General features: G+C 53.6%; 3 protein-coding genes across 3 annotated transcripts; all 3 read left to right on the top strand.

Annotated features, from left to right (window-relative positions):
- Nucleotides 1-2,289: 2,289 nt before the first annotated feature.
- On the top strand, nt 2,290-2,835 carry B0T26DRAFT_756837 (uncharacterized protein; the record flags this gene model as incomplete). The annotated part of the gene is made up of 1 exon (XM_060446166.1): nt 2,290-2,835. One exon carries the CDS (start codon nt 2,290-2,292, stop codon nt 2,833-2,835), a length of 546 nt encoding a protein of 181 aa, XP_060290136.1.
- Nucleotides 2,836-2,928: 93 nt separating this feature from the next.
- On the top strand, nt 2,929-3,246 carry B0T26DRAFT_657911 (uncharacterized protein; the record flags this gene model as incomplete). The annotated part of the gene is made up of 1 exon (XM_060438825.1): nt 2,929-3,246. A coding segment is annotated over one exon (318 nt), but the record flags the coding sequence as incomplete, so codon positions are not given.
- A 7,346-nt stretch (nt 3,247-10,592) lies between these two features.
- On the top strand, nt 10,593-13,084 carry B0T26DRAFT_756839 (uncharacterized protein; the record flags this gene model as incomplete). Its single annotated transcript, XM_060446167.1, has 5 exons — nt 10,593-10,679; nt 10,761-10,976; nt 11,038-11,141; nt 11,632-12,831; nt 12,910-13,084. 5 exons carry the CDS (start codon nt 10,593-10,595, stop codon nt 13,082-13,084), a joined length of 1,782 nt encoding a protein of 593 aa, XP_060290138.1.
- Between the last annotated feature and the right edge of the window lie 1,407 nt (nt 13,085-14,491).

Genomic DNA, 14,491 nt, shown 5'->3' on the forward strand with positions numbered 1-14,491 from the left:
CAAAGCCTAAAACCGATGCGCCTAACCAGCGGGTTTTGGCCCTGCCGTGACAGGCAGACTCACCCCCGCAGCTCAAAGCGCCTTCTTATCACCGCACAGTCAACTGCATGAGACAAGGCTGCAATATGGTCGCTGTATTCGTAGAATCTAAAGCTAAGGAAAGAAAGAAGAAAGGAAGTTTCTAAAGCTTGGGCAGGGCGCAGGGAAATAGGACGTGGGGTGCACGGGCCATCTAGTCTAGTGGGGTCCGGGTCGGACCCACTATTCCAGAGTTGTCTGCACTTGCCGTGACACTTCTTCACTGAGAGATTCGCAATGGCCTGTCTACGGCGAGCCCGTCACACGGTGGTCAATAAGAGGACCGTCCACTACGCGCGCATCCTGGGAGCTCTCGGAAGGGACGAGACTGTATAATACAACAACACGGCTATTGGTTCGCCCTAGCAGTTGGCTCTACCAAGTTTTTGTTCCAGGTAGAGGGAAAAAGACACCTTTATATCTAAAGCTAACCTTTGTAATTATCCCTAGATCAGTTAATATCTAAAACCAACCTTTATAGTTATCTCTGGATCAGGCAATTATCGCTGGCACCGTATTGCCCCAACACGGCTATTGGAATTTCGCCTGGTAGTTGGACTCTGCCAAGTTTTGGTGCCTGGCAGTTAGACTCTATAAGTTTTGGTGTCTGGCAATTAGACTTTACCAAGTTTTGGTGTTACTATGGCTATCAGAATTTCGCCCTGGTAGTTAGACTCTACAATTTTTATATTACCCCCATATCTAGTCAACGTTTGTGATTATCTCTAATCAGTCAAGTCCCGGCGGTTATCGCTAGCACCGCGTTACCCAATACGATGATTAGTCGAGATATCAGTAAACACCTTCACTCAAATATAATCATACTGAGTACAATCCCGTACAACTCCTCTCGGTAACTCACTCTGTCCCGCCATTTTGGCGTCTCTTCGTAGTCGTATTCTGAGGGAAACAAGTCGCCAGCCAGGAACAAGAAGGTCGCCAGCCAAGGGAATGAAAATTACCAAAATATATATATAAAAGAGCAGAAAGTGGCCCGAAGAGAGTACTGAGATATAGGCAGGCTTGGCACTCTCCCTCGTTGCGCTGCAGTACTGGCGACTCGAGGAGAGTACTGAGATATAGGTAGGCTCGGCGCTCTCTCCCCTTGCGCTGCCAATTGGTGGCGGCGTTTGGATAGGGTTGAGGGGCGGTTGCGAGAGCGGTATAGAATTCGAATTCGGGATAGTAATTATTATTGGCATAGAAGGAAGAAGCGAAGGTGCTCTCTAAGCCAAGGCCAGAAGATTATCAAGCGGGGTTTGTTCCCTTTATATAGTCGCCGGAACTAGCAAAGAGTAAAGATTCATAATCTGGCGCTATAGCCCCGTCCTCCTGAATTTCAAGGAACGACGGAGGCGGTCGAGAGCAAGCTTTAATACGAGCCATTGACCGACAGAGTTGAGACAAGCAGGAGTGAACAGCAGCATGGACAAATCTTCTGCATAGCGTGCTGGTTATTAATCCCCTACATAACGACTCAAGTCAGTTTGTGGAGAACCGGCTTGTGGAAAACACGCTTTGTGTTTCTGAACTGTCAAGGTGGAACACGGAGATGCACAGAACCTTGCCTCAGGCAACAGGCTTTGGGTAGAAATCCCATCAACGTGAAAGTGGCCTTGTTTTCTGAACTCCCTCGCATAGAACCTTTAAGCGTCAACGTAGAAACAACACATCCCTCGCACAGAACCTTGGGCCTCAACATGGAAACAATGGGACTGTGCGGGCCTGCCAGCCTGCGGGGCCAGCCAGCCCGAGTTTTCCGCCTCGGGCATTTCACGAGCTGTGCACGTTTGTGGGTTTGTGGCTTATTACGCACGTCCGCTTCTGACGTCCGCTTCTGGCGTCCGCTTAGCGTGTTCCGCTTTTGGCGCCCTTGGCTTTGTTGCCCGTCACCACAGCCGCAAGTCCTTTATCGCTGTCACCAGTTCTACTGAAACCTCCGAACAAAGCCGCAAGGAGTCTCCCAAGTAAGAAACCACCCTCTCTTTGCGATGCGTGTCTCTACTCCTCTGCGATGCTGTCTCTTCCCCTCTGCGATGCGTGTCTCTTCCCTTCTTTTCTACGCTGAATGTCTCTTCCCACACTGCATATCTCACACTTTTACTGCGACAGAGAGGTCTCGATGTACCACACATGGCAGCCATGGAGCCGCGACGTTCCGCCAGACACACGGCAGCCACGGAGCCACGACCCGCCAGAGACATGGCAGCCATGCCACGACCCGCCCGGCTTGCTCAACGCTGGCGCGTCGACCCTTATAGTACGATAAACTTAATCCCTGACGACGAAGAAGAAATCGACGACGACCTCAAGGACGACGACCTCAGAGACGACGCCAATATGGAGCTCGTCAAGCACCCAAGCTACCGTGAGGACTGCCTTTGGCCCAACCATATCATCTTCCGGCATCCGCACAAACAGCTTCCCGATGCCGTAGCTGCCCATGTCGAGCACATCGCCTCCATACTGCCCGAGATGCCTGAGCTCTCCTCGGAGATTGTGGTCGAGGCTCTCTACGACCTGGAAACGCTGGGTGCCGGATGTGCCGAGCGTGATATCCGCAGCCACTTCCAAACCCATGTCTTTCCCACCTTTTTCAGACACTCAAATGGACATTTATTATCATCGACCAGCGCGTATATGGCTCGCCACCTCCTACCCAACCTCCTGGAGCTGGAAGTCATACAGCCATACCCTGACGTGCTCTATGGTTATTCCACCACACCCACTTTCACCTTCGCACAGCGGTTGACATAAGCTCTGCTCCATTGGCAGATTCCACACTACGCACAGGCGGCCGCCCACGCTTTGTTCCCCTTCCTTGCCGTCCAGTTTGCAGGGACTCAAAGAAGCCTCTGGGTTACGGCGAACCAGTGTGCCGGCGCCTCGGCCGCTTGCGTTCAGGCTATCAACCAACTCAACACAAGACTCAATACAAGACTTGGAGATAGTGGATATGTTCCCAATCACTGCTACAGCCTGGCCATCAACAGCAACCTTGCCCAGCTACATGTCTCGTGGAGAGTCGAGGAGGATGGCAAGCAGGTTTTCTATATCCAGCGGGTGGCCTCTTTCTCGCTGTGCAGTGCGAAGCACTTTGTACGCCTTCACCAGTGGATGATGGCCATTCTCGATTGGGGAAGAGGACAGCGCCTGAGGGACATCTAGGTCGCTGTGGATAACATTGGAGGAGCGTAGAAGGTGAACTAGCAGCGCAGTAGAAGGTGGTGAACTGGCAACGCACGACTTTTCGCCAGTGGCTCATTCGGGTTTTTGGAGGCAAAGGGAATCGGGTGTTTGTTATTAGTTGCGCGTGTTTGTCCCCCATGCGTGTTTGTCCCCCATACATGTTTCGCCTGCGGGCAGATAGCTGTCTCGAGCAATCTACGTTTTTCTAGTAAACTTACACCTCGGGATACCATCAAGGGGAATGTAGGTGCTTTAACCTGGCTGCCTAGCTGAGACTTTACGTGACAGCGGAAACACGCCAGCCAAGAGACGGGAAACCGTCCGAGATTCTCATCTTGCTCATGGCCAGATGCCCATCGCACCACCATCGCACTACCATCACGATTCTGGGCGCTGAACTAACTAGCGCGTCACCTCAACTACAGACCACCAGACTCTCTGGCGCGTCACCGCAACTACAGACAACCAGACTTCTTGTTCCTTGGCTGGCAACTTTCTTGTTCCTTAGCTGGCGACTTGTTCCCCAGATACGACTATGAAGAGACGCCAAAGTGGCGGGACAGCAGTTACCGAGAGGAGTTTTACGGGATTGTACTCAGTGTGATTGTATTCAGTGTTTACTGACATCTCGAGTCATCATCTATTCAGTGTAAAGGTGTTGGCAAGGGCGAAATCTAATTGCCTATTAGGGTACGGTGCCAGTGATAACCGCTGGGAACTTGACTAATCAGAGACAATCATTACAAAGGCTGGCTTCAGATATTGACTGATGCAGAGAGAAGCACAAACTTTAGTAGATATGAAGGCGTCTTTTCTCTCTTTTCACAAACGTTGGCTAGATATGAAGGTAGCTTTTTCCCTCCTTTTACAAACACTGGCTAGATGGAAGGCGCATTTTCTCCCCACCTGGAACAAAAACTTGGTAGAGCCAACTGCCAGGGCGAAATTTCCAGAGATAACCACAAACGTTGGCTAGGTATGAAGGCACATCGGCGGCTTCTTCCGAGGCTGTCTCGTTTGCGGTTGAGCTGGCCTCTTCAAGCTTCTAGTCAACAGCGTCGGCGTCTAAAGCAGTGGACTCGTTGACTTCGGGGACCTCTTCCGGAGTAGGCGTCTCAGACTTGGCCTCAACCGCGGGCTCGACTACGGCGGGGGCTTCGGTGGCGGGTGCTGACTCTGGGGTCGGCTCCTCAGCCTCCTCCTCGATATGCTTGTTAATGTATCGCAGCATGTCGTTGAGCACAAAATAGCCAAGAGGCTGCTGAGCAAGAAGGCTGCTGGGCAGGCACAAAGGTGTGCTAGGCCAAGCCTGGCCTAGCCTAGACCACTTAATGGTCCATGTACCACCAGCCTATCCCCCCACCATAGATTTTTCGCCTGCGGGCAGATAGCTTAAATTCCTCAAGCAATCTACTACGTTTTCCAGTAAACTGTGCACCTCGCATAAAAGGTCTGCACAGATTTCTTGGGCTCACCCGCCTCGTTGGAGACCTCGCCAATGACTTGGATAACCATGTTCTCGGCGGATCCCTGTGAGTCGACATTCGAGATGCAGGCCTTGGAGTCCTGGAAGTCGAGGTTCTTGATGCGCTCCTGGATTGCCTTTGATGGTAGAATAAGTCAGCAGGGTAGGCCAGCAAAGGTGATGGGGGGATGTAACTACTGACCTGTTTGCCGATGGCGACCAAAGAAGCTCGGCCTCGATGCCGTAGACGAACTGAGATCGCTTGCCGTAAAAGAGCTAGCACAATGTCAATTGTCACGGCCGGCTTAGAATGAGGGCGGAACTCCTCAATTGGGCGCTATAGACGAAGATTCTAAACTAAAGGGAAAAGGGAAAAGAAGCTCAAAAGCCTCCCCTCGCGAGATTCTTCCAGGGCGTCTCAAGGTGGGGCTCTGGCTGGTCGGGTGGATCCACCCAACTGGCGTCTGATTAGTCAGAGCGTCTGGGAGGCCTGGAGGACCAGGCCCTCACATCAATCGTCTGTCGAAATAGCTGCTGGAGCCGCAGCGCAAACTCACGTGAAGCTTCTCTGAGGCTTGCTCGGTGTTGTGTAGTACGTTAGGGCAACACCAAAACTTGGGAGAACCAACTGCCAGGGCGAAATTCTAATAGCTTTGGGTGGCGGCGGCGCTCTGCTCACTGACGATGCAGCAATGGCCGCTGTTTAACCAAAGCTGGCAGCTGTTCGACTGAAGCTAGCAGCACCGCATCCCGCTTAGCCTGCTGCTGATTGCTAGCCGTTGGGGCAACACAAAACTTCATAGACTAACTGCTAGGGCGAAATTCCAACAGCGTTTTCCCTCCACGTGGAACAAACTTTGTAGAGTGCAACTGCCAGGGAGCAATACTTGTAGAGTGCAACTGGCGGGGCGAAATTCCAATACCGTATTGGGGCAACAGCAAAACTTGTAGAGTCCAGCTGGTGGGGCAAAATTCCATCTCCACCCTCTCTCGCGTCGACGGGATGGAAAGATGCCTACTCCTCGTAAGGTCCCGGACTCATTCAGCGAGACATATCGCAAGTGTCGAGGCCAGGATTAAAAACTTGGTAAAGTCGAACTGCTAGAGCAACACCAAAACTGGTAGAGTCTAACTGCCAAGGCGAAATTCCAAAGCCGTATTGGGGTGCCATCGGGGACTTGAGATAACCACAAAGGTTGTCTTTAGATATTGACTGATCTAGAGATAACCACAAACGTTAGCTTCAGATGTTAAGTAATCCAGAGATAATGTAAGGAAAGGACAACCCAAACACCAGCCGCGCGCACAGGGTGCGCGCTCACCACCTGTTACCAACTGGCCGGAACACTGCCAGTTGGCACAAGCCACTACGCCACGCCATGGCGCCCCGGGCCTGAGCCCCTGAGCACGTATATAAACAGTGGCCCTCGCCCACCTTCCTTTGCGAGGGCCAGGTTGAAGTCTCACACCAATACTACTCGTTGCTCGCCTACCTTCTTACCTGCATTGTGACCACCTTGATCCGGCGTACCTGCCTTCTCTTACAGATAACCACAAACGTTAGCTAGATATAAAGGCGCCTTTTTCCCTCCTTGGCATAAGCCATGCCTGCTCTTGCCAAGGCTGCTATGAAGGCGCCTTTTCTTTCTTTTTACAAACGTTAGCTAGATAGAAGGCGCCTTTCCCTCCTTCATCGGGCCCAACATTGGCATCAGCGAGCCACGCCCCTCTTGCTAAGGCTGCTATGAAGGCCCTTTTTTCCCTCCACCCGGAACAAAAACTTGGTAGAGCTAATTGCGGCGAAATTCCAATAGCCGTGTTGGGGCAATACAGTGCCACCGGGGACTTGACTGATGCAGGGACAACCGCAAAGGTTGGCTTCGGATATTAACTAATCCAGAGACAATCACAAAGGTTAGCTTTTGATATTAACTGATCCACAAAGGTTGGCTAGATATAAAGGCGCCTTTTTCCCTCCTTTTACAAAGAGAGCGTTTCTATACACTGTCAAGTCGTTGCCGTACACTGTAGGTACATCGGCGCCAAGGCCTTACGCTCACCGCCTAGGAAAATACCATATTTTACAGCCAAAATTACCGTGTTCGCTGGCTGCCCCGCCCCAAGCGCTGGTAACGTGGTTGTACCGTAATCACACCTCGCCGCCGTCTCTAACGTTAATATACTTCTAAATGCGGTAATTGAAGCTCAGGATCGTAGATTCGCTCAAAGCGTTCAAATCTGTAATTAAAAGTCGCCCATTCCCTGGCAAGTGGCATGTAAGTATCGTCAAGATACGTCAAGATGGCTTTTTGGGCGGAAAAAACGGCTTTCAGTATCTTCTAGGCTTGATTAAAGCCATCAAAGCCAGGCGCGTACATCATATGCTCCCAAAGCAAGTACATTCCCGCCTTTGTGTACGGGACCTCGGCTGGCAAGGGGCCTAGGTCAACTTGTTGACCATCACGAAGTCTTCTCGTACGGAAAACAACCTGGTTTTCTTCCCCGTTGTTATCGTTATTCTCTTCATCATCGTCATTGTTCTCCTCGTTATTTTTCTCTTGTTGTTGCCCTCCCTGGCCCTGAGCCTGCGCCTGAGCCCGGGCAACCTCCTTTGCGGCGGCTGTATTCCATTTCTTCTTGAAATGAAGGACCACGTTCTTGTTAATGTGGAAGATGCAGAGTTGATGGTGAGCGTCAGGGTAAACCCGGGCAATTGCATTCCTCATCGCAGCCTCAAAGTCGGTAATTATGACCTGGGGAGGTGGTGCGCCGAGCCTTTGGCGATGTGCGTTTACCCGCTCCATCAGCTAGTTGAAACCTTCGTCACGTTCGTTGTTGATCAAAACGAAGGCACAGCTGACTGCCTTACCCAGGTTGTTCTTGATAACTACCTGGAAAGGAGCGACGCCCTTATTGCTCATTTTGTATGTATCATCATACAACTGGTTGGCTTCAGATATTGACTGATTCAGAGATAACCGCAAAGGTTGGCTAGATATGAAGGCGCCTTTTTCCTCCACCTGGAACAAAAACTTGTAGAGTCCAACTAGTAGGGCGGAATTCCAATGCCGAGAGTCCAACTGCTAGGGCGGAATTCCAATGCCGAGACTCCAACTGCTAGGGCAAAATTCTAACGGAGACTTGAGATAATTATAAACGTTAGCAAGATACGAAGGCGTCTTTTTGGGAACTAGCTGTCGAGATGGCCGGCCTTGGGAGTGTTCGGGGATGGGGATGGGCTGGTGATGAAAACACTGGTCAGGTCACACGGGCACGGCATAGGGATCAAGCTGATAGAGACACGGTTCAGGGCGAGTGTATTTCCTCCTCAACTAGCTAACCAAGCACACATTGTCCATGGTTGTTTTCCCCCCTACACCTAGCTAGCCAAGCACATTGCCACTCTAACAGCATCCCAGATCAACCGGCTGAAGACACTGGCCGGCCTTGTTGGGAACGGCTACGCGCACGGAGATGGGCATCAACTGGCTGAAGACACTGGTCAGATCACGGCGGGCATGGCATGGGGATCAAGCTGAAGACACTGGCGGGCATGGGGACCAAGCTGATGAAGACACTGGTTCAGGTGTATTTCCTACAACTAGCTAGCCACACATTGTCTACTCTAACACCCATGATGACCGTGTTGTTTGTCCAGCCGTAGCGGGAGAAGGTGATTCTATTACCGTGAGGGTGCCGAGTTCTCGCATAGGATGCATGCTCTGGTAGCTCTCGGCTAGCTTAGCTGTTCTGCTTTCAAACGTTAGCAGGCTGTCAGTGGCGGGAGAGGTATTCTATACAGGGTCCATACCGTGAGGGTACTGAAAGTTTTCGCACGGATGCATGCTCTGGTAGCACTCGGCAGCGACGCCAGCGAATCGAGGCTAAGCTGGTCGACGCAGCGAATCGGGGCTGAGCTGGGCCTGCGAATCGGGGCCAAGCTGGTTCAGGATGCCGGGGCCACGCTGGGTCAAGCTGGTCCAGGATGCTGGGCCAGCTATTTCAACAGACGTCTGCAACTTGGCCAACCCAGTCTGTGCCGGGAGGCGGCAGCCGTCATTGCTGTCCCACTCTAAGGGGCGACAAAGTAATGACATTGCCGTCGCCCCTTAGAGGGGCGGCTGCCGTCGCTCTTGAACATATTACCTCCCCCGTCTGGGGGTGGTTAGTACTGCTGGGTGTGGTGGTAATGCCTGTGGTGAGGGTGTGGTGCTCGTGGTGGTAATGCTACCCGTGAGGGTGTGGCGGTAAAGCCCGTGGTGCTCGTGGTGGTAATGCTACCCGTGAGGTGGTGCACTTGCGGTGCTCGGAGATGGGAAAGCTGTAGAGAAAGATGACAAAAGCTGTAGAGAAAGATGACAAAATCTGCAGGAAAGATGACAAAAGCTGCAGGGAAAGATGACGAAAGCTGTCCTACGTACCTTAGGGGCGGCGGAGTGGTGCCGCGCCCAGCGGGGGCAGAGCGGCATTGCCGTCCCACTCCAAGGGGCGACAAAGTGAATGGCTTTGCCGTTGCCCCTGGAGGGGAGGCTGCCGTCGCTCTTAAACATGTTGACTTCTGTGGCTGTGAGCGATTGATCTACGTGCGTGTCGTGGTATTGCCCGTGGTGGGGGTGTGGTGGTAATGCCCGTGGTGTGGTGCTCTTAGCTATGTGCTCTTGGTCTCACGCGTGGGAAACTTACTATATACGACGACCGTAGCCACGGTTCTAGATGAATGTGAACGGCAAAGGATGAATGGTGAAAGGCGAAGGAAGGAGCAAGTGCAGAGCCCCGCCTGGGGAAATAGAACACGAAAGCGCGGAGCCTGCAGCAACACGCCAGCACGTGGCGGCCACCGCGACTCTACCAACAAAACGCGCTGACCCCGTGTGGCTTTCCTCCCGTCATTAGCTGGCAGCACCTGCCCACCGAGGTCTGTTGCCTGGCAGCACCTACCCAACCGACGCCTCCCGCGTCTGGTTGCCCAGAGTGACTAGCACCTTCCGCAAGCCAGACTCTTCTCAGATCCTCCTCGCAAGCCAGACCTTCTTAGACCCTCCTCGCAAGACTAGAACCTTCCACGCTGAACCTTGTACCCCTGACCTTCTCCCCTTCTACACCAACCTTCCCGCAACATCCTCTTCCCGCAACACCTCTTCCCCCAACGCCACCTTCCCGCAACATCACCCTCCCGCAACACCACCCTCCCGCAACAACACCTTCTTGCAGCACCGCTGCGAGTCTATCTGCATTCTCTCGGAGCGCTGCTGAATCAGAACCTCCATCACGCAAATTTCGACATCGTCTGCCTTCGCAGATAATCTGCCTTCCTTGTAGACAATTTCATTTCTCTGCGGTCCTGGAAGCCCTCGACACAGAGCCTCAAGAGCAAGTCGTAGAATCAAAGGCGCCGCCACCTTCCACGCGGCGTCCAAACATGGAGTCGTTGCCACCTCTCCCCCCATTACCTTCTCCCCCGCCTGGGCTTCCGAAGATGAAGTCGCCGCTACCCTCTTCCCCCACGTATCGGCTTTCAAACATGAAGTCTTCGCCACTTACTCCCCGCACGTATGGGATTCTGAAGATAGAGCCGACATCGTCTTCGCCTATACATGCGCCTCTTAACATGGAGTCGTCGCCTTCGTTGCCTACACGTCGGCGCGAGCTAGTCGTAGAGCCAGTTGTGGAGTCGGAGTCGTCTATGTCTTCGTCGTCCATGTCTTCGTCGTCCTTCAGTCGGCTTCCACCGGCGGTGGAGCCGTCTTCGTCCTTCATCGATCGGCTTTCAGCCGCGGGAGAGCCGTCTTCGTCCATCGCTCGGCCCCTGCCAGACGTGGAGACGTCGCCAACTTCACCCCCCACGCATGGCCTTCCCATCATGGACATCAAGGACGAGTCCCAGGACGAATCCAATGGTTTTGACCGCTTCCAGCGGGAGTTGATCCGGCGCCACCTTGCCGATGTGGTGCGTTGCCCCGTGCCTACCTTGCCTCGTACTACGTTGCCTCATGCCTCGTCCGAGAATGCCATTGCTGACGTTTCGCAGAGAGCCCAGCCCGACAACTTCGAGTACTGGGAGAAGCTCGTGCGCGCGTGCGAGCAGCTCGACGGCGGCATCAACCGCAACTCGCACCCCTGGGCCATCGAGATGGTCCGCTCCGTCTACAACCGGTTCCTGCGCAAGTATCCCCTCCTCTTTGGCTACTGGAAGAAGTACGCAAAGCTGGAGTTCATCATTGGCGGTACCGAGTGTGCCGAACTGGTAAGTGCCGAGAGTGCAGTCGAGAGCGTGCAGTCGAGCCAGTAAAGCTGATTGTGAACAGGTCTACGAGCGAGGCTGCGCCAGCGTCACCAACTCTGTGGATCTCTGGATGGAGTACTGCAGCTTCAAGATGGAGACTTGTCACGACGCCGAGATTGTGAGAGAGTGAGTCATAACAGCCAAAGCAAGGCCTCACACCACACAACACACCACACAACACACATCACACACCACACAACACACACCACACAACACACCATAGTGAGAAACACCAAGGATACCTACTTGGCTGTTCTCAGGACACCCTCTTGACTGCTCTCACAGGACCCTCTTGACTATTCACAGGACCCTCTTGACTGTTCACAGCACCCTCTTGACTGTCCACAGCACCATTTTGACTGTTTACAGCACCCTCTTGACTGTTCACAGCACCCTCTTGATTGTTCACAGCACCTTCTTGACTGTTCACAACATCTACCAACCCACTCTCGCACAGGCCGTCTCCGCTCCATCATGTACCCTCGTCATCCGCTCTATCATTTACCCTCACCCACCCGTCTGTTGTCTTTCCTATTTGATGCCCTTTGATGCCCTTTGATGCCCTTGATTCCCCCCCCACACATGCTGACTGCCATTGCTAACTGCCACTGCCCAGGCTCTTCGAGCGCGCCGCGGACCACGTCGGCATAGACTTTCTGTCCCATCCCTTCTGGGACAAGTGGCTCGAGTACGAGGAGCGCCTGGAGAATGCCGACAAGATCTTAGCCATCCTGAAGCGCGTCACCCGCATCCCCATGCACCAGTACGCCCGATACTACAAGGACCTCCGCACTCTGGCCGTCGACAGGCCCCTCCAGGAGCTTGTCCCCGCTGTCGAGCTGACCCGCTACCGCTTGGAGATCGAGGCCGAGTGCCAGGCCTTTGGCTTGCCGCCCAAGGTCGACCTCGAGCTCGAGCGCGACTTGCGCGCCAAGATCGCAGCCAGATTCTACGCCGCGTTTCAGGCGTGCGAGGCTGACACGAACAGCCGCTGGGCCTTTGAGGCCGGCATCAAGCGCCCGTATTTCCACGTCACCGAGCTCGACCACGCCCAGCTGGCTACGTGGCGCAAGTACCTCGACTTTCAGGAGGCCCAGGGCGACTACGCCAAGACGGTGTTCCTGTACAACCGATGCCTCGTCTCGTGCGCCTGCTACGACGAGTTCTGGTTCCGCTACGTCCGCTGGATAGGCGCCCAGAAGGACAAGGAGGAGGAGGTCCGCCACATCTACATCCGCGCGGCACAGCTCGTCCCGGTCACCCGCCCGGGCATCCGGCTCCAGTTTGCCTACTTTGAGGAGTCGTGCGGCCGCGTCGACATCGCGCGCGCTATCTACAAGGCCATCCTCCGCAAGCTGCCGGAGTCGGTCGAGACCACGACGTCGTGGGCCAACCTAGAGCGGCGCCAGATCGGCGTCGAGGCGGCCGTGGCCGTCTACAAGGCGCGCATCGACTCGACCGGCGTCGACCCCTTCGCCAAGGCGGCCCTGGTCACCGAGTGGGCAACGCTGCTGTGGAAAGCCCAGGGATCGGTGGTCGGAGCTCGCAGAGTCTATCAGGAGCACGAAGAGCGGTACGCTGACAGCCGCCAGTTCTGGCAGAGATACATGCAATTCGAGATGGAGCAGCCAATCAGCTCGGAGGACCACGAGTTTCATGTCAGCCTACGCCTCATGGAGATCATAGACCAGATACTCACCAAGAGCCGCCTCTCGCCGTGGATCAAGCAGGAGTTCACGCAGATGTACATGAACTACGTGCAGCAGCGCAGAGACAAGGCGGCCATGAAGGAGTTCATCTCCCTGGACCGGGACATGTTTGGGTGCGTGTTGCATGTTGCATGTCTACGTTCTTGTCTACGTTCTCCTTTACTAACCTCTTCACAACCCTGTAGACCGCAGTCCGTCTCGCGCCTCACCAGGGCTAAATTCCGGAAGGACATCAACGGCTTACCTGTAGGCGGGCTCGACGAGGCCACTCGCGTCAGGGCCGAGAAGCGCTACTACAACTTCTACGAGCTGCACAGGGACCCCGACCCGAACGCCGAGGGCCCTGCCCCCTTCTATTAGGGGCAATCATGCGGTGTTTTGCTGTGTTTTGCCATGTTTGCGGTGTTTCGGCATATCATTCCTTGGGAGTTACCGGGAAGAGTTACCGGAGGAGTGAGTTACGCATTGTACTTAGTGTGATTGTATTTAGTGGAAGGTGTTTGCTATGGAAATGGCGTGGCTTGTGTGCCTCCTCCTGCGTTGCTCTGCCGAGATAATAGCCTAGATTCCCACGGCTAATCAAGGCCTTCTCAACTCTGCCTTCTATATGTGGTTTTGCTAATCTTGGTTCACTAAGACTCAAACTGATCTTGAGTCATCATTATTCAGTTTGGAGGTGTTTAGTGTCACGACCAGGGCAAGGCATTGAGGTGAACTCAGTCCATTAGGTGCTATCGACGAAGATTCTAGACGTGGCGACCCAACAAAGAAATCGCCCCACAACGAAATTGGCCCACGCCATGCCCACACCCACTCCACGGGCGCAAATCATCCATTTCTACACAAAATAACTAGCAAAAAAATACTCAATCCTCTTCTTCGGCCTGTCTATATTGTTCGAGCCCACGGGCGATTATTTCCCGGGCTTCTTCGACTGCATGTGGCTGGCTTTCTGCCCGAGCCGTTTTTTTCCGCTTTGGGGGTATTTGACTAGCTTTTTGTGCCTTGGCGATGTCCTCTATACGTGCAAATTGCTCATTTCCATCTTCATATACCCTCTTACGCGTGCGAGGCTTTGAAGCCTCTAATTCGGTTGTGAGATGCGTAATTTGTGCCTTCAAAGACGCGATCTCTGTATTCTTCAGATCCAGGGACCTCCCGACCTTAGTAAACAAGGCCCGCACACGCCGCTGAGCCGGACTGAGGGCATTCCGAATACTGTCCTGGTACTTCTTGATGTCCTGACTGCCGTGCGGTGTTTTGAAGAGCCTGTCATCGTCGTTCGGGGCCGTCGGCGGCGGTGTTGAAGGCCGGGCCGGGAGTGCCTCATTGTCCTTGACCGCCTCAGGGTCATCAAGTAAACAAGCCGGGTTGAAGGGCCAAATCCCGGTTTTACTGAAGCCCGACATGATGTTACGGGCACTCATGCCTTTACCCGAGGCATCTCTGTAGCAGTAAAGGAACCGAACCTTGTTGACAGGAGCTGACGATGTGAAGCTCGCGAGGGCCTTGGTATTTTCCCTAAAATAGGTCTTTAAAGGTGAAAAGACCGAGCGATCGAGAGGCTGAGACTTGTGCGATGTATGAGAAGGTAAATAGACGAACTGGACCTTATTTTGGAAGGCCGCTAACATGAATTTTTCGTTCATATGGCTCGAATGTTCGTCAAGGATCAGTATACGCCATTCGCCCGGCCTTTGGGGCTTTGTTTGGATCAGGTAGACCTCTTTGAGCCATTTCAGCGCAATACTGGCGTTGCTCCAGCCT

The sequence above is a fragment of the Lasiosphaeria miniovina genome (assembly GCF_030549165.1).
Source record: "Lasiosphaeria miniovina strain SMH2392-1A chromosome Unknown B0T26scaffold_8, whole genome shotgun sequence".
NCBI classification, from domain to species: Eukaryota; Fungi; Ascomycota; class Sordariomycetes; order Sordariales; family Lasiosphaeriaceae; genus Lasiosphaeria; species Lasiosphaeria miniovina.